The 19,495-nt window shown below is 40.3% G+C and overlaps 2 protein-coding genes across 4 annotated transcripts; both read right to left on the minus strand.

Moving 5' to 3' along the window:
• Positions 1-322: 322 nt before the first annotated feature.
• C10H15orf40 (chromosome 10 C15orf40 homolog) lies at positions 323-4,354 on the minus strand. 2 transcript variants are annotated; one of them, XM_030456902.1, is made up of 5 exons: positions 4,272-4,354; positions 4,074-4,200; positions 2,887-3,014; positions 900-1,029; positions 323-723 (listed from the first exon to the last, which is right to left on the minus strand). In XM_030456902.1, exons 1-4 carry the CDS (start codon positions 4,344-4,346, stop codon positions 937-939), a joined length of 423 nt encoding a protein of 140 aa, XP_030312762.1. In that variant the 5' UTR covers positions 4,347-4,354; the 3' UTR covers positions 323-723; positions 900-936. The 2 variants fall into 2 exon arrangements, with proteins under 2 accessions (XP_030312762.1, XP_030312761.1); XM_030456901.1 differs by having other exon boundaries at positions 323-1,029.
• Positions 4,355-4,832: 478 nt separating this feature from the next.
• On the minus strand, positions 4,833-19,277 carry BTBD1 (BTB domain containing 1). Of its 2 annotated transcripts, XM_030456899.1 has the most exons (8): positions 18,790-19,277; positions 14,436-14,592; positions 13,786-13,891; positions 11,920-12,117; positions 11,463-11,655; positions 10,826-10,913; positions 6,578-6,724; positions 4,833-5,696 (listed from the first exon to the last, which is right to left on the minus strand). In XM_030456899.1, the coding sequence occupies exons 1-8, from the start codon at positions 19,224-19,226 to the stop codon at positions 5,538-5,540; spliced, it is 1,485 nt and encodes a 494-aa protein (XP_030312759.1). In that variant the 5' UTR covers positions 19,227-19,277; the 3' UTR covers positions 4,833-5,537. The 2 variants fall into 2 exon arrangements, with proteins under 2 accessions (XP_030312759.1, XP_030312760.1); XM_030456900.1 differs by lacking the exon at positions 6,578-6,724.
• Between the last annotated feature and the right edge of the window lie 218 nt (positions 19,278-19,495).

Genomic DNA, 19,495 nt, shown 5'->3' on the forward strand with positions numbered 1-19,495 from the left:
ACACTTGCAGACATCAACAGTGATGGAGATGGAAAAGCAAACTCTTGCCAGAAATGTGCCCACATCACAGACATTTTTGGGAAATACTAGCTAAATTTCACTGACCTCTGAAGGGTGATAGAAACTAAGCCTTCTTTTCATTAGCCCTGGGACTACAGTATATTTGCCATTTTGTTTCACACTTGTTGTTCTGTTCTCCATATGACTCTGCTTGGTTCTTTATGATACTACTCATTGTCACACCAAGGAAACGATTGCAGAAAAAGCCCTGTTTGAAAACATTCTAATAAGTGACTTCTAGGAAACACAGAACAAAACTTGGTAGTAGTTTTTGCCCCTTTTATTAAAAACAGTCATTACACTTGACATACATTTGGCAAAGATACACAATTTTATCTCTGCTTTTCAGGAAACTAATTAGAGACTATTACAAAAGTGGCACTTTGTACACAATCATTAAGTTCTCTGTCAGTTTTTCATATTGCAAACCTCTTGTTTGGACTGTCTAGCTGATTCTGCTTTTAGCTTGCCTGTGTGATCAGCAGTATACTGGCTTCACATATGCTTATTTCAGATGCTTGTATGTGTACGTAGTCCAAAACAGCCCCCAGTACCTGTTGCTATGTATTGAAGAGAACATTCCTAAACCATTTGTTTAGGGACTAGGAGGGAGGACAAATCTTATCCAGACTGGAGAGTAAACTCTCCAGAGGGGAAAAAGGTCTGTAGCGACAGAAGCAGACACAGAGGTTCACTAGAAACATAATGAAACCTACACAAAAACTCCAATTATGCAGCAGCTATATTAACAAGCAGGGTAAAGAAATATTTGCCACTATTGCTTACCCACATCCTCAACAGGACCAGGTTTACATAAAAAAATACATCATTCCATTTACCAAGATGCATTGTCCCATCTCCCACTCTTCTTTTAGGTCAACTGGAAGCTTCTTTTTTCAGTTTTTCCAAAATCTCATCTGGTGTCATGGGTGCCAAAATCTTCACCACTTTTTCACGTGATTTACCACCCTGGTTTAGATACAAACACACACAAAAATCTTACAGAGAATCACCACCAAATACAAAATACACCAAAAAATCTCACTGTAACGTCCTTTTTAGTCATGTGAAAGGCAGAAAACAATGTCTTATCTACTCTCCTTTTAAAATGGGATACAGCACCCAGAGAGCATGCCCTCTTTTTATAGGCTAGAATGAAAAGTGAGGAGTGATGTTCACAAGTCCCTTGTACTATCTAGAAGCAAGACTAGAACTGATTTGCATCTTTGTTTTAAATAGTGTGTGTGTGCATGTGTATATATATAGTTAAGTTGTGTAACTGTGTGCTTCAAATCTTTCTTCAGAGTTTTCTCCCACAGAGTATTAGTTACTCTTAATCTGAGTTCTCAGGAGGGTAACATCAACTACATGAAAAAATTTCCATTTGCAATCTAAGAGACATTTAGATTCACACAGCAGATTTTGAAATATTACTGACCTGGTTTTGCATTACTGAAAAAAAATGGGCTGGTGGCATACCTGCAACCTCATACCATCCTGCCTGAAGACACAACATTGCTAGTACCCAGTAAGCCATGGGAAACAAGTTGCTGTTAATCTGCAAAAAGTTTGAAAAGCCCACAAGGGACATCCTGAAGTGGGAAAAATTCCTTACTAAACAAAAATGTAGCATGAAGTTTAAAAGTAGTAGTAGATTTTTTAAGCTGTCTAACCCTCTGATGATGAAAATCAAGGCCCTTGAACAGAAAGATGGAAACTTCAGTTTTATACTGGATCATTTCCTATCAATTTCTGGATTTGTATTGATTTTGTTAATATTAGCACTTATCATAACACAAATAGCACACAGAAGAGACACAAATACCAAAAATCACTTGCTCTTTACACCTAGCAGCTCAGGATGCCAAAAAAATCGAAGCCACCCATAAAACACAGACTATATCATAATGCTTTACTGAGAAAAAAAGAGCTTGTGAAAAACAAACACTAGCATGTACTTATTTGGACATCATGGGTTGGAACAACTCAGTCAAGAAGGTCAGACAACATTGGCCCCTTTTATGTTCATTTCTGCTCAGGATTTACAGCTTACAACACTCCTTTAAGGTAGGAAAAATATTGTATCTGTAAAATTTGATTTTAAAAATTAAGCAGTTTTCCCCTTATTCAGGAAAAACAAAACTCAAATCTTTGCACCTCTACCTTTTGGCAACACAGTTCATGCTCAATTCATTGATCACATTGCCATTTACCACTATAATTTAAGACTTCTACAACTACTACATAAACTAACAGACAAAAATAAAACAGCGTAAAATAAAATAAATGAGCACAGTTGGAAAGACTGCCTTTAAGTACAATTAATAAAACAAATTATTCAGTAAAATTAATAAAACAAATAGTTTCCACTTGCCAAAGACACATAAATTCAAATACAAAGAAACTCGAGGCCCAGCTATAGTGCAAGTACTTATATTTGCTCTTGCATATAATGTGACAGTTAATTGTCAGAAATTTTTCATACAAATACAGATATTACTTCAAAAAAATGAATGAAAAATCATAAAAAATGCACATTCTCTGCAAAGCACAAATGTTGTTAACTGCATTTGACATTAAAACAAGAAAATCTCTGAGAACACAGAGAACATGAACCACACAAATCTGAAAAATATATAGTGAACTATTCTGACTCAAGATCAGCTGTGGTTCTTCCTATGCTTGGTTTGCTCTGAATTCTATAAACTAAACACCTCTGAAGAGTCTCCTGGACTGAACTGGGAAAGCAGCTCCCTGAGCTCAAAATCTTGACTTCAAACTGCAGTTGGGAAAGGCTGAAAGGAAACAAGCAAACAAAAGAAGTACCTTCTCTAAAACAACTTCACTCTTCTTCACTTCTAGAACCTTAGAGAGGTAGCGACACAGCTCTGCATTTGCCTCCCCTTCTGATGGAGGTGCAGCAATAGCTACACCTACTGCCTCAGCTGTCACATCTATAACAAATATTTTAAGGATTTTATGCTCAAATTATTAAAAATATATGGTTATTTTATTGTGAAAGTTAATGTTTCTGCTTTCAAAAGCATTGTAATTTAAAACCAAGTAAATGTCTGGGTTAGCAAGTAACAATATTTTTACACTTAACAATTTTTAAGCTAAAACAGGCAGTTCAAAGACAATCTTTGGATCCCAAGAACAGCGAAGCCTTCAGACTTGTATCAGTGCACAGCCATGAATTACATTTCTCATAACCAGGGCACTTTTCCAAGCCCCTCTCTAGGCTGTCCTAGAGATGATGGAGGTGTAGTCCAGCTTGGCATCATGTAGCAGAATACAAATCAGGTTATCCCACCAAAAAAACCACCCACCACCCCTAAATCTGCCCAGAGAGTGACACAACCACCAACAACTTCCCTGTGCTACCAGTTGAACTTGGATACTCTCCCACAGCCCAGGAAAGTCCCGTACACCTTTGAGTAAAAAACAGCTCGGATTGGTACAACAATCAAGCCCAGACTCGCAAAGGGAGAGCACCTTTTTTTATGTCAAACTTCCGTAGTTCAAACAAAAGCGCTCAGCCTCCTGGGGTACGGAGAGCACCCACCAAAGCCCCCAGCCCACCCGAGCTGCCCATATGCTCTGTTTGCTGTTCCTCCTGACGTTCGTTCAGCAGGATTCACCTCGGGCTCGCTGCACCACCTGGCGTCACCCCCAGGAGGGGAACGGGAACGAGCAGCTCCGGGACTCTTTTGAGAACAACGTGGAGTTACCGGCTTTAACTTTTCAGATTATTTTGAATTTATTTCTTTATATATTACAACTCAGGGGGTAAAGACAAGCTGTACAACTCAGCAGAAAAACGACGAGCTGTCCCGCCTCGTTCCCGTTACCGCCCGTAGCTCGCAGAGGGGGAAGAGCCGCCCTTCCCGCGCCGTTCTTCACCCGAGGGCACCGGACCCTTCCCAGCCCCGCATCCTGCCGCCCCTCCACAAGGAGCGTAAACTCTTCCGGGACTCTCTCCCGGGCCGGGGGGTCCCTCCCGCCGCACCCACCTGTGACTGCGCTGCACCGGGCGCCGGGCTTGGCGCGCACCGACACCCTCACGCAGCCATCACTCGCTGCTACCACCGGTCCCGAAACGGCGCCCGAGTCCGCCGGTCCCTTCCCGGCTCCTTTTCCCTGAAAGAGAGGAAGAGCCGCGGTCACCCCGAGGACTCTTTACCCGCCCGCCCTGGGCCCCTCTCCCTCACCTTTCGGGGCATTGCCCCGCCGCCTCCCCGCACCGCTGCCCACAGCAGCCGACGGCAGCCGGCGAGGGCCAACATAGCTCCGCTCAGCCCTTCCGGCAACACCGCTCAGCCCCGCCCCTCTACAGCTGCGCCTGCGCCGCGGGAGCTCCCGGTACCGCCCACTCCGCCTTGGGCCGGGCCGGACAGAACCGGCACCACGCCCCGCGTGCCTCGGCTGGAAAACCCCGCCCAAAGGCCGCACGGAGCTGAAGCACACAGCGCGTTTCAAACGCTGTGTTTTGAGCCTTAAGAGCTGCACGGCCTCCCCAGAGAAACCAGCGCCGAGAAAAGAGGAGGTGTTGGTATTCTCCTGAACTCCAGGGAGTATTTTACTCTGTTCTTTGCGTACAGGAGCTTGTACATGAAGTTCTACCACTACACTGCACAGACTGCAAGACACTGAATACTATATACATACACCAATTGCATCCAATTATTGTATGCCATCTGTAAAACAAGATGCATACAAATAATCCTTATTATTAGAATTTCCAATGATAAACATTATTACAAGTCTTCTGGTCTCCTTTTCACATTATACATTCTCTTATAGGCACAGATGTATATACAGCGGCTATTTCCATAACCAGCTCAATGTTCCAAAACTGCCCTTCTGAATTAAGAGAGTCTGGAAAAATTTGTTTATTGCTGAATTTGACTTGGTATTTCTTCAGTGCAGCTGCAAATCCTGTCTGCATTCTCCACGGCTCATCCAAACCGTCAAGATGACAGCAGCATGAATCCAGCCTTGCTGATGTACTTAAAAAAAAATACAGTAGCAATTCGTGTCCATAGGGTTACTCCAAGGTCATTCTGGAAATAAGTGTAAGCTGGGAGTACAGTAGCAGCTTTCCTGTCTTTTTAGGACAGGTAAGGGACAATGTACAAGTTCATAATGAGTAAGGATCTTCCAGTTTGAAAAATGAATTTTACTACATGAGAAATGAACGGGTGAAAATTCAAAGCAATTATATAACAAGGTACTATTTAAAATAACCTTTTCAATATACAGAGTACTTTTTCCACTTGACGTTTTGTTAAGAGGAAAAGCTAAGTTACAGTCTGCCAATAAAGATGCAGAGAAAATAGCTTGTCTGGTACCACTCAAACAAGTTCCTTTTTTTTTTCCATTCATTACTGTAATTTCACAGAATTTTTTTTAAACTACCACCAATAGTGAGCTGAAGTCCACTGATACACGGACAGATTTGAGATGATCATGTGAAATTATGTATAAAATATTATTTCTGGTATCTGTCCATCTTCTATTGATGTACCATTGTTGTTACCTGGTGAACTATAAAAGACAAAGCATGTTTTGCTAGCAGTAGGAGATTCATGGATGACTTTTTTCAAACCTTTTGTTCCATAGTGGGAATCAGGACCCTGAAAAACATCAGAAGAGATTAGCAACTGAATGAAGTAGGCAGCAAGACCCATAAAGTATTGAAGTGCAAACACTTAGCAACTTAGGTTATTTTTAATAGTACAAATGTCCTGTACACACATAGTTTAAGTTACAAAATCACAGACATGAAACAAGTGCTCTATGTCTAAATAACAGAAAAAAAGTTTCCCTAACAGCAGACCTAAACCACTTTATTTTATCCAATTAGTAAGGAATTTCTAGTATTTCTCCTTGTCATGCATGCTGTCTATATTCTCACTTAGTTCCCTGCCTCAGCTTCTTTTAATATGTAACATTTTTTCCAACCCTCTCAACTCCTGTATAGGCAATTGTATTTAACAGAATATTTTAATAATTTTTTAGAAAATACTAAATAAATAAATTTGTCCATAACATTAAGGGGAGGCTTTCATCCAACAAATAATTCTTTCCTTTATTTCACCACTAATATATAAAAAGTGATTAAAAAAAACCCAAACAAACAACTTTGTTTTCTTGTCCCTAGCTAGTGGTTACAATAGTCTTGATAAAAGAAACCAGACTTAAACTTTGATAGAAAGCTGCCAAACTAAATATTCTGGGTGGTGTTTTTGCCCACACAGAACCAATGACTTCCATTCGGACTCATTCTAAACCTTACATCAAGCCAGAAATAGGCAGGCACAAAGGATCAAGATATGAATTCTCAGCTGTGGCACAGAAGAGCAGTCTTAAAAGTTACTTTGGAGTTCAACTATGGTGTTCTATGGCCCTAAACTTAACATCAAGACCTAGAATATGCTTTCCCATCAGAGGGCATGTAAAAGAACAACTCTTGCATTAAAATAACATTTTCTTTGGTACTGTTAGGCATTCTTACTTTCAACGTTGCACAAGCTGTGTAGCAAACAGTTGGCAAAATCTCTATAGGTTCTTTGAACATAACTCTGAATGTACTGGCCGTTCCATCACAACTAAATCCAGTGTCATTTTGTCCTAGTGTTTGATTCTTCTCATAATCAATTATCTGCATGGAAACACAAAACCAGCATCTTCATGTTTACAAGCTTGACAAAGATTCTTACTCTATGCATACTAAAGATTTATAAAAAACCCCACTTGCCTACTCCACCCAGTTTAATTGCAAGAATAGTGCAAGCTCAGAACTGGAAAGTAGATGTCATTTCCTGATACCATTAGTGCTGACCCAGCTGCATGCTGAATGATGGATTGTGAGTTTGCAGCTGTGCAATCTGTGGGCTCCATTCAGCCTGGGTTGTAGCTTTGACTTGGGAGATGATTAACTCTTAGACCCTCAGCTTCTGACCTTTGTATACCACACATGATCCTGTACTTAGATTTGCTGATCTTTGTCCATCTAGACTGCCCACATGAGGCAGGCACATTTGCTGGCTGTGGCTAATTTAGAAAAGTTTTTTTACAGATAATGTAAGCAGTCAGTGATACGTTCTTAAAGGAAAACAGGAACTTGTGCTGCTATGTTTTACACAATTTATTTCTATTCTAGATTCAGCATAGACATTTCACTCGGGCTACATATTATTTCTATTGCCTTTAATTTTAATGGCAAAAAGGAATAACTAACTAAGATGTAGTAATAGCAGATACTTAACTTCTCATTTAGGTAAGAGTAATCTTGATTCATGTTGCTGAACACCACTTGCAGAAGTTGAATATCAGAGCTTTTGAGTAACATGAACACTCATGATTACTGCACTATCAAGTATCCAATGAACTTTAATATTTTATTATTAAATTGCCATATAATTTTTAATATTGCACATGAGATGAAGCCCTATTCTAAGCAAAGTGAGCTCTATTTTTTTCCCCCAAACCACAAGCAATAGAAACATTACTTACAATGCTTGTGTCATAAGGCCCTTTCACATCAGATATATTTCCAATGCACATTATTACTATTTTAAGACAAGCATTAAACTCTCTGAAACCCTGATAGAACTGATGTGGGTCCAAGAAGAAAAGGAGAGACATAAGACTTAAAATACCTGTCTGAAAAGATTGTGACAAGAAAGTTTCAGATTCATCAGAAACTGGGGATACTTCCAGAATAAAGAGAACACATATGAAATTGATGGCCCTCACCTAAACCACAGATGTATTAGCCTTTCACTATGAATCAGGAGCATGTTTTTTTCAAGGTAAACTCTTGATCATTCCCACTTAATATACTTTTGTTTGCTTTGCAAGAACTCAATTCTTTTCAGATTAAATAAATCCAACCATGCTGAGGGAGCACTACAACTGCTCTCACCTGATAACAGGAATTTAGTCAAGATGATCAACCAAGAGTTAATGCAAAGTAAAAAAATCATAAAGTATGCACAGTGTGGCTGGTAGGTCCTCAGTATCAACACCTTTGTTCAAATAGAGATGTACAGAGATGTTTATAGAGATGTATAGCTTGAGACAATCAAACTGATAGCACTTCAAATCAAGGAATTTGCAAGTAAGATTTTAAGCTGAGAAAAGTGGGAAAGCCAATAAACTGCTTCAAAACCTCATTCCAGATACATTCTTTTTGGAAATGGTAAGAGGAAAGAAAAAATTTTTTTTTTCTTAAGAGACAAAAACTTCCAATCCTTAAGTACAGGATAGTCAGAGAATGGCAATCAAAGAGAAAGCAGAAGACAAACTGTCATTTAAATAGGATGCCCAGTAATGAACCAAAACAGATCCAGCACATGATAGAAGTCTATGAAATTAGAGAGGGGCAATAGAGTTCCTGTCCCTAAATAAAGTCATTTATTCTTTCACAAAATTTCCCACACTCCTAATAAACCAATGTGATGTGATATTAACAGCTTATAAAATAAACAGCAGAGTAAAACTGCCAGTCACAGAATGCTACTACTACCTTGTAAGAAAGCTTAGAATCAAATCAAACGTAATCTCAATAAGAGAATTCAAATGGATTGGAATTCCATACTTAAAAAACAAAAAACAAATTAACAAATATGCAGCTGGATCAGTGTTATCAGAAGACAATCTTGACTACAACATGCTAAGAAAGATCAAAAAGGCCACAAGAGCAGAAAATACAATTTCAGTGGTGTCTTCAATGACTTGCTTAGACTGATCGAGTGTCGTACCAGGACACAAAGCAGGGTGACATTTTTAGATGCTATCACTGACCATTTCATAAGTTTGCTCACCAATTGCTCAGTAGGAAGAAACACAATCCTTGATTTGGTACTGAATGTTAAGTAGGATCAGATTCAAAATTTCATAATAGAAACACTGTGTAACAGTGTCTATAATAGATTTTTGAGTTAACACTCCCACATCAACTACAAAAGCAAATCCACCACAGCTGTGCTAGATTTCAGAAAGAGAAAAATGAGAAAGCTCATTCAATGTAAGCTAAGAGGAGCAATTAAGAAAATCAAATGCTTATAAACAGCAAGCAGATGACTGAAGGATATCACATGGCTAAGTGCAGTGTCAGTGCATATCTCTTATTAAGGAAAGGCTTGAGAAAAGGGGAAAAAAGCTGAGATGGCTGATCAGCAAAAGGCTGTTACTGCAAAAGAACAAACAAAAAAAGGCATCCTACAAAAAAATAAAGTTGTTTTCAGAATAAAGTAGAGAGGTTCAAAATGATAGATTGAAGTATAAAAAATACAACGAAGCAGGCCAAAAGAAGGTTTAGGAACAGATACCTGAAGACATCAAAAACTGTCAAATCATTCAACATAACAGTAGCAAAAATCCCTATAGACTCTCTTGTGGGCTAAACAGAATCAAGATATAAAATGAGCAGCAGCTGAATAAGGTCTTCATGTAGTATTCTGGAGAACTGCAATACAAATAAATAATTTACTAGCAGAGGAAACTGTGGAGATTCCCATGCTGTGACAATGTTTTCAGCAATTGAAGTAACTTTATAGAAGTTACTGTAACAGTAGCATAGAACCTTCCATGAATTAGTAACAAGTAAGATGTCAATCTTTCCGAAAACTTCGGGGCAAAGACAAGCCTCTAAGCCCCTTAGTGTGTATCACAAGAGGTAAGAATGTAACAAAAAAACAATCAGTAAGACAAACTTTCCAATATGTCCTGGCAGTGGCAAGAGATGTTGCTGAGCACTCAAGCTTGGGCTCTGCTGTCTATATCCCAGCATCCTCAACAGTTCTACCAGAGGTGCTACAGTGCACATCCTCTTGTGTTCCTTCTCGACTCTTCTAAGGGATCTGCTGTTGATGAACCAACATGTTTAAATACCACCAAATTCAATACATGGTATCTGCTTCTCATGGTAGTATATGCAGTATCATCTGCATTGAAGAAATACTCATATCTGTTGTGATCTGCAGTATCAGCAAGAGGTTTTTAGTTCGAATATTCTCAGCTTTGGTTAGTAACAGACAATTCTGCAGTTACCTTATCCACTGCCCTCATAAGCATTGCTCACACCTCCCCTAGATTTCTTCACAACAAACTGAAGAGTCTCAACCTTTTCAGCCTCCCTTCATAAAGTAGCAGGTCTAACTCATTAATAATTTTAATTACCATTTTCTCTATAATTTTACTATGTGAGATTGGGAACTACACAAAATACTCAAGATGTGGGCATACCTGGCTTTCATGCAGCAATAGTGTCAGCTTTTATCCTGATGACACAGGAGGCTTTTTTAGCAGTCACTAAGTGTTATGTCACTGATTTTGGAGCTGTTGATGACAAACCCAAGATCTCTTTCCTGAATTACTAGGAACTTCATTAAAGGACAGACTTTGTGCATAACTGAATAGATTACAGAGCTATGAAATTCCTCTGCAGAAAGCTTACAAGAATGAAAGGTTAAACAAGACAAGTATCCTGAAGAAAGATTCACCAGTACCTACAAAACAGAGACAAAAGTCTCAGAAAATGCCTATACTGCCTGATGAATACAGCAAAAAGGGAGAAGAGTTTCATAATTTTCTTACTTTTCCCTAGTCATCATCTTATGACCACTGCTGGGGACAAAGTACAGGCCAGATCCCAGCCTACCAGATCACTCCTACCCAATTCAAATATACACCAAACCTTCTGCAAGTACTACAAGTATAATTTCTGCACAAAACTCTTTTAAACAATATACTGTACCTGTATATTAACTTGATAGTCTGTGGGTCCATGAATAGATCCATATAATCCAAATCCTACTATGGAAATTCTTCTATTAACTGTGAACCTAGTAAGACAAAGAAAGGAATGTCAAAAACTGTGACGGATGTGTTACCTCATTCCCAGTGGAGCAGGAAAAAGACACTCAACAGAGAGTAGGGACTAAACTGAAAATGACATTATGTGAATATTTTTTTGGCAATATTTTCTATTTGGATTTCAATAGTAAGGAAAATGCCTTGTAAGGTATCAGTTTTGTAGGTGAGAATTTCCTTAATCCCCCAAGATACTCAGTATCACTTAACAAAAACCAACCTGATTCTTTTTAACATCTCTGAAGTAAAAACAGAACAAGAGTTGGTATTTTAAAAAGGAATTTGCAGCTAACAAGCAATCACTCTGGAATGCACCTCATCCTCCTGAACTTTGTTCTTTGGTACTTTGTATTTTATACACACAACAGCCTAAGTTATTTTTTTAAAAAGGAAAAGATCAGACATGCCCAAACAGAACTAGCATGGTTGTTACTGTGTCTTACGCCAGAAAGTCAAAGTTGAGTAACACCTTCCCTTTCTTGCCACACTGTCTTTCCTCCAGACAGTTTCAGAAGCCATACCTAATCCGATCACTTGTGCCACTGTAGCCCCAGCGACTCTCCACTTGCTGGAACCTGTTAATGCTGCATTCTTTCCCTCTAAGGCAACACCTTGGTCGGTCAATATAATCCACTTTAGGCTTAGGATTGACAGTAAAGTGCAGAAAGAGATTTACTACTTCCCGATCTGACAAGATTCCAGACTGAGCAGGGCCTGTGAAAAGAAACAATTTCTAAGGTGACTCAAAGAATTACTCCAACTGTTGTACTTAAACATCACACACTGACAAACTGAAGATGATAATAGCATTTTCCAGTGGCCAGAGAACATTCTGCAGAATGTTTTGCTTTTGTTGTTTCATTGTTATTTTTATCATTATTTATTCTAATAACAGAATATTGTTATGCATCTAAACACTCAGAGGTGAGTAGAGCAGAGCAATCACCTAGCGGTAAGAGAATGAACCCCAAAACTCACCTGCTGCAAACTCTTCAATAGTCATCAGTGGAAAACGGATTAAGGAAAGAGCTCTTCCAAGGACTTTTTGTTTGTTTCCATATGTCACAGGCAGTTGTTGTCTTTGACATTCTGCTTCTGCCCAGCGAACAACAGCTCCAAAGAGTCTGCTCTCTCGAATACTAAGGGTATCTCTTTCTAGAACTGCACATAATGTGTCTAAAGAAAAAAAGTCAACAGATTTAGACCAGTTTTCATCAAACTAGTAACACTGGTACACATAATTTAAGCTTAAAGTGTTAAGCAAGTAGACACTAAGAATCTTCCTAATAAGACACCAAAGATAAGACATCTTTATCACATATAAAGAAAGAAATATCCCAATGGTGTATACACAACAAATAAAAAATAGGTTTCCTGCTTTTTGGAAAGACAACACATGAACTTTCTTCTCAATTCCTAAGAGTGAGGCTATATAAAATTTAACAACCAATATCCTAAAGAATTTCCATGACTAGGGAAAGATCAAAATGGGAACTGACCACACAGTGAATACACACTTCTAAAAAAACCCCCTAGTTAATCATGATTACATCATCCTTTTCTCATCCAAGTAGCCACCTGACAATCTGAATCAACCACAGAGACAAGCAGCAGTGATGCACACAAAACCAGTTTAAAGATACATGAAAGCCATCTTGAACAACAACATATTTGCTACCCACAAAGCTTTAAGGTGGAACAGAGGACGTGAAGCAAGGTACTCCTGTGAGTTTTAAAAAATCAAGTCTTTGTGTACTGCTTACTCACTCTGGAATTTTATGAATAACAGGTATGCAAAAGTTAGTTTATCACTTTCTGTAATTCTGTGATAATCACTTTTTGTGATTCTATCATGGAATGTAAGCCTGAAAAAATAAAAAATTTTCATATTCTGAATCTGCTGTCTTCTTTGGGAATTTTTATATGCCCTGAATTTAAGCAGGGCACGTTTGTGGTCACAAAAAATTTCGTACTGGAAAACCAAAACAGATTGGGACTTATCAATAGTAGAGATAAACACTCATAGTCTGATACAAATCCTACTGAACACAAGTGACTTTACAATTCCTTTAAGCAGATGGAATACTTTCCTTCAGCCTGAGTTTTTCATACTGGATTGGAGTAAATCATAAAAACACATATAGTAACATATAGATACATACAGTAACAACGAAATTATGTGAGCAAATTTACAACTGTTAGCTTTTCATAGAAGATGAAACACAGAAGCCATCAGCTTAGATATTTATTAAAAAAAAAAAATCCATAAATTGTACCTGATCTGGGCAATTCCGAATACTGAAGTACCTACCATTCAGCAACAAGACAATATGATTCCTGTTATTGTGAAATGCAAGTGTGGATCCCTCAGAGATGAGGCACAACACACAGCAAGTTTAAGTTTTGGCTTTAGTGAAAGCATGGTGGGAGTCCCAGGACACCAACACTAATCAAATGGGGATGCAACACAGTAGAACCCTGCTTGGGAATGAAGGTCAAAGGAAAGCACTGCAGGATGGATGCTAAAAATTGCACTGATTAATGTGTCATTTGTAGGCAAAGTCCTGTTCTGCTCATTATCAAACTCACTGAGATAACACAGGTGCTGTTGTCCCAGCTCCAAGACAGGCAGCTGGCTGTGGCACTGGTGCCATGCACAGGTGGGTGCAGAGGGGGGGGGAAGTGAACTACCCCAGGTTTCCATGACAAGGAGATAAGAAGTCCTTGGGACTCCACACACATGGATGGGGAAGACAAACTATCCTGGGTTACCACAACAAAGCCTTCTTGTGCTCTACAGTTCCCTTCAGAACTTTAATGCTCAGTCCACACAAAGTAACTTACCTATATCAATATCTGTAAAGCCTTCTGCACTTATTGCATCCATAGTACTTTTGTCTATTGTGTCAAGACAAAGACTAGCAAGCTGAGGTTCATCAAACAAACGAGCCTAAAAAGGTGAAGAAATACATCTTAAGCATTAAGATGACACATCACTAGTCTTAAAAAGCTAATCTTTTTACTCTAGTATAGATCTAAATTAAAATAGGATGATTTGCTTAAGTACTCTGTGTTTATACCTTTATGGGGAATTAGATTCTCAAAGGAGTATATAAGTGAGGAGAATTCACTACATCCAAGTTTTTCTTTGTGCCTATTTTTGTAGTTTTGGCAATATAACTAGAAAAAGTGCACATCAAATACACTATAATGAACTGAAGCAGTCTCAAAAAGCAGTTAGGGGATTCATGAAAATACACTGCAGAATAAACTGGTTCCATTTGAAATGCCCTAGTTCCTTGCATATTTAAATAAAATTAAATCCTTTCCTCCACATGAAAAAGAAGCTGAGTCTGTACAGATGCTAACAAGGGAACAAGAAATTTTCATACACAAATTAGACTGTGACAGCAAACCCACTGTGAAGTAATTGGTCATTTCTCTCCCAATACTGATCTCCCTAGGAAATCAAAACTGAGCTTAAATTTACCTACTTGAGTAAGCAGCATAAAGGCATTATCTGCTCGGAGGTGCTTCGTGAGAAAATCCACACAATGTGCTTCCAGGGCTGGGACTGCATACTTCTTAGCAGTGTATAAAGTAGTCATGACTGTTTCTGGACCAATCTGAACTTCATCAGAATAAAGAAACCTAGAAATCAATACACAAATACAGATAATAACATATCTCGACGGGGACAGTCAAGCACAACCTAACAAGTGCCTTTGCACTTAGAAAACATGCCTAAGATTTGCACTCTGAACATCCAACAGTTGACCATGTTAGTATTTTCACATTTTAATAAACTTGTTAAAGGGTTGAAAAAAAGAATATTATGGTAATCTAATGGCATACATTTGCTTTAAATATGTATTACTCTGTAGGACTGATCTGGCTGTACTAGTTATACATAGCTACAGAACTGTAAACAACAGCTGGGCTGCAGAATTACTCAACATCTGAATGCATGCTCTCCTGATTCACTAGGAAGAGCTGCATTTCTAAGTATCAATACACAGCCCCCCACAGCTATATTACCAACTTAAGTTACTGACAGTGCAGTCTAGCTTGCCCAGTGTGAGGAGAAAAGTGTCAAGGATTTATGCTGTGGTAACATCTTATATCCAAGTCACTATTCTGTATTGTTCAGTGGAAAGGAAAGGGAATAATATTCTAGCAGATGACCTTGACTCCTCTGTTCCTGCCATAGCAAAATACTCCAGCTTATCTCCATTGTTTGAGGCTGGATGATTGGTTCAGATTTTGGAACAAGTTGCGAACCAAAGGACAGAAGTCTCCACCAAAACCATGAAAAAGAGAAACATTTCCTGAGCAGCTGTTATTTGAGACCATTCAAGATAAGATTTATTTTAAGGTTCTGTATGGAAAAGGTGAGTTTTTAAAAATAACCTTTCTTGAAAGTGACATTGAAGATAATCTTAGCAACATTTAATCAGATTTTCAGATAATAATCAAGAACAGTCTATTATTTACAAAAATAATTTGTCCCAAACACATAGGTCATTAACCACAATAAACCATGGCATATTAGCAAATGTGGTATTTCCACAAGGAATGTTTTGCAGTCTTTCTCTTCATATAATCAAAAAATAATTGCATAGCATGCAGGTTTTTCATTGATGTGAGATCTAGGAGCTACAGGATGAATTTTCATCCCATGAAGAGCAGGCTTGAGACTCATTGCTCCAATTCGTCCCCTTGCTGTATGACTGGATTTACATGAAGAGACTGGAGGTGTCTCACTGAGAAACTAATGGGACTTAGGTGATAAAAATTGACAACTAAAATGTGCACAACATCTCAAACAAGAACAAAATCACAAGTGTTTTATCAGGACTGTGTTCAACAAAGAATGTCCAAATACATTCAGAAAGTCACATTGTCAGTTTTTTGTGTTTAATATTTGAAAGTTTGACAATGTCAGTATCTTTTCCTGGATTTTCAAAGCTAGACAGTAGTCCTTCACAAATATTAAAAAGTGTGCACTTGAAAGTTAAGTTAGCTGTAAAAAATATGAAAAGAAGTAATAAAGTACACTGTTCTAGGATGTTGTATAATCCTACTTCCCTTAAGTATAGGGATGCATGATCCTAATGCATTCATATGCTCATGAAGGAGAAACTCTAGGTGTGTCTTCTCTCTAAAAATCACTCTGCTCATGTGCCAAGAGCTCTGTCTCTCTCAACTCTTCCATTCATGCCACACCTAACTAGCAGACCTTTATAGTTATACACTGTTCCTCCTCCACTCAATTCACTGGGGCTCAGGATTACTTACACTTCCCAACTGCTGCCTTCTCTCTTTCCCTTCATGACTTTCAGAAATTACCTGCTCTTTAGATACTCATTTTGTTGTCATCCAGGATGGGTGTGTGAGTGTGTGTGTCTATTTGCACAGTGGAAGAACACTTTTAGTGACCAGAGTGAGTAATGTTCCAGATGACCCCTTGGTCATTCACTTTACGTAAGCCACTCAATACATTTTATGCCATTTTTCTTTACTCTCAGGTTAACATTTCTTTCTTCCCTGGTCTTAGCATCTTCCCATCAGCTGAAATATTTTCACCATTATAAAAGCACACAGAGATTACCCCTCTATTTACTGCTTGCCAAAGTCCTCTACAAAGACATTTAGAAGAGAGACTGCTAAATCTGTGCCATGTTGTCACTTTCCTTTATACTATGATGAAAGGACAAGGTAAATTACTATAAAACATGAATGAAACTTTAAAAATGTCTTATTAAAACCAACATGTAACATGAAACCCCAAAGCAGAATCCAACTCTGACAACATCAATTTTCTCGATCACTGCGATACAATTTATACAGTTAGAAACATTTAAAAAATCTGCTTAATTGGGAAGCAGATTCAAACTTCATGACTTTGACATCGGTTCAGCTCTTAAGCATTTATCTGTCAAATTACTGAAGTACTCAGCTACTTTCTCCTGTGTCTTGCCTCTTCTGACCAACACCAGGAAAAAAACAGATAGTTTTATTGTAGATATACTTTAAAAACAGTGTACATGAGAATGGAAGCTCTCCTTAGGTATGTTTTTAACAAGGTGTTGCAATTTATATTTATTCCAATACAAGATATAAAAAAATATACAAGAACATCCTAAAAAGCTGCTATGTACTTCATGCCAAGGAAGAAATCAAACCTGAGATGTTTAAACAGTTCACCAGTCTGGTACAAGTATAATCAGCTTGCTTACGTAAGTCCCCTGGCTATTATGCACCAGCAGCTCTACCCACACAAGATGACTTTTGTTTGCTCCTAACAACATCTTCTCATTCACTTCCAGAGTTTCAAAATACCATCCTTCTTTTATCTTTACTTAGAACTCTCCTGCTTCTGTGTTTAAATTTTTGTCCAGGCAACCTTCTCTCACTTTTCTCAGCCCAGTGTTGTTCTGGACAAACATATACACATGCTCAGTTATTTCCTTTTTGCCTTTGAAACTATTTTGTTGGAAGATACTTTGCACTCTTTCCCATGCTACTACACAAACTCTTCACCTTGACACTCCCTTTTGCTAAGAATACACTAAATACTATTCATTTGCTAACAACAAGAGAGTGACACTACTGCTGCTGCTTGGTGGTTTGTCGTCTTTTTTTTTTCAAATAATTTGCTGCAACTCCTGTGTCTATGATTACTAAAAGGATTAGGTGTTTCTTATTATCTGTTAGGCCTTAAAAGCAAAGATAAAGTTGCTAAGACTTTGGAGCTTTTCCCATTACAGAAAACTTTGAGACACCACATATTTAATGGAGGCAATCACATTACTTGTATTCCAAGTGTTCATTAGACAAATCTGTTTTGTGTATTTTATTGAGGTTTTGCCCATCAGAGGGATTTCTATGAGAAAAAACCTTAAGGTAAGCAATTTAGTCACATCACCAAACCACAGCCTGATGCACTATGGAACTATAAGCAACTGTTTCTACAAAACCCCCAAATTTATTTGTCACTACACTCAGCAAAAAGAAATGCTAGATGAACTCATCAGTTTTTAGGCATGAGAAGTAGCAGGTCCTCCTCTGCCCAAATCAGAGATCACTAATCCATTCTACATACTTTTTGCCATCACTGCCCTCATGGTCACACTTGGGTGGTCTGTGTGTAAAAGTCAGCTGCCTTCTGCTGCATGATCACTCTCCACCCAGAAGTACCTGAAGTAAGTGGGATTACATGGGGTATTACTCTGGTAAAAAGACACAAGAATTTATTACCACTACTGAAAAAAATAAAGCCAATAGTAATTAAAAAAAAATGTCAAAGTATCAAATGACATTAAAAGCTTGGTACAACAGCCTTTGTCCCTTCTCAGACGTTATCAGAAAATGGATGGACAGTTGCAACATTCAGAAGAACCAGTAATTCCCATCACCTTACTTCAAAAAACAACCAACCAAAAAAATCCGAACCAAACCGTCAAGCTGGACCCTCATAATTCTCAGAGTACTTTTCTGAATGGACCTGCCCTAAAACTAGGCCACTTCTCTTGGGAAAAGGATGCAGGGAAAGAGCAGGAAGGACCCAAACCTCGTTGATGGGCAGTCTGACCTTAGGTGCCAACCCAGCCGCCTTCTCTGCATCCCCCTCCCCGGACAGGACAGGGAGGCTCGGGGGGAAGGAAGGGCTCCCTGGGGACAGGAGCCAGGAGGGGCCGCGGAGCGAGGAAACGACACCAGAAGCCGAGCGAGGCCCCCCGGACCGACGAGACCCGACCCCCCTCCCCGCTCTCCTACGGGTCCCCGGCCCAAGGGGCCCCCGCACCCTGCCCGAGGCCGCCCGCCCCCGCCCCGCCGCCGTCTGACCTGAGGAGCGCCAGGAAGGCTGCGGGCTCCACGTCGGGCAGCTCGATCTCTGCCGAGGTGGTGGCCATGCCGCCGTTGAACATCGCGTCGAAGACGGCGCTGCCGGCCGCCAGGACGAAGCGGTGGGCGGGGATGCGCTGCTGGCCGGGCCCGGGGGGAGCCCCTCCGCCCCCGCCGCGGGGGCCGCCCTTGCCGACCACGAAGTGCACGTCGCTGAGGAGCTCGTTGGAGAAGAGGAAGGCGAAGCGCTCCCGCAGAGACCCTTTGGTGGCCTGCCAGTTGTACAGCGGCTCCCGCTGCAGCACCGCGCCGGCCTCCGCGGCGGTGGCGACAGCTCCGGTGGCGACAGCGGCGGTAGCGGAGGCGGCAGCAGCAGCAGCGGGGGGGGCGGCTGCCGACTCCACGGGCGCACCCGGGCCGCCGCCGGCAGCCGCCATCGCCGCCCTGAGGGGCCGGGCCGAGCCGGGCCGGGCAGCTCCGTTCGCCGGCGGCACGCTAAACCCCGCCGCGCGCCCCGACGTCAGACGCTCCCCGCCCCCGCGCTGCGCATGAGCCTGGCGCAGACTCGCGGGCGGAGGGTGTGGCTGCTGCTGCCCCAACGAACCCTGCGCGCGGGTGGTGCTGCCGTCCCTCAGGGGGTGGGGTCGGGTGGGGTCGGTTCGGTTCGGCGGGCGGAGTGGGGTGGGGCGGGGTAGGGATGGGCTGG

This window comes from Calypte anna, chromosome 10 (genome assembly GCF_003957555.1).
Source record: "Calypte anna isolate BGI_N300 chromosome 10, bCalAnn1_v1.p, whole genome shotgun sequence".
NCBI classification, from domain to species: Eukaryota; Metazoa; Chordata; class Aves; order Apodiformes; family Trochilidae; genus Calypte; species Calypte anna.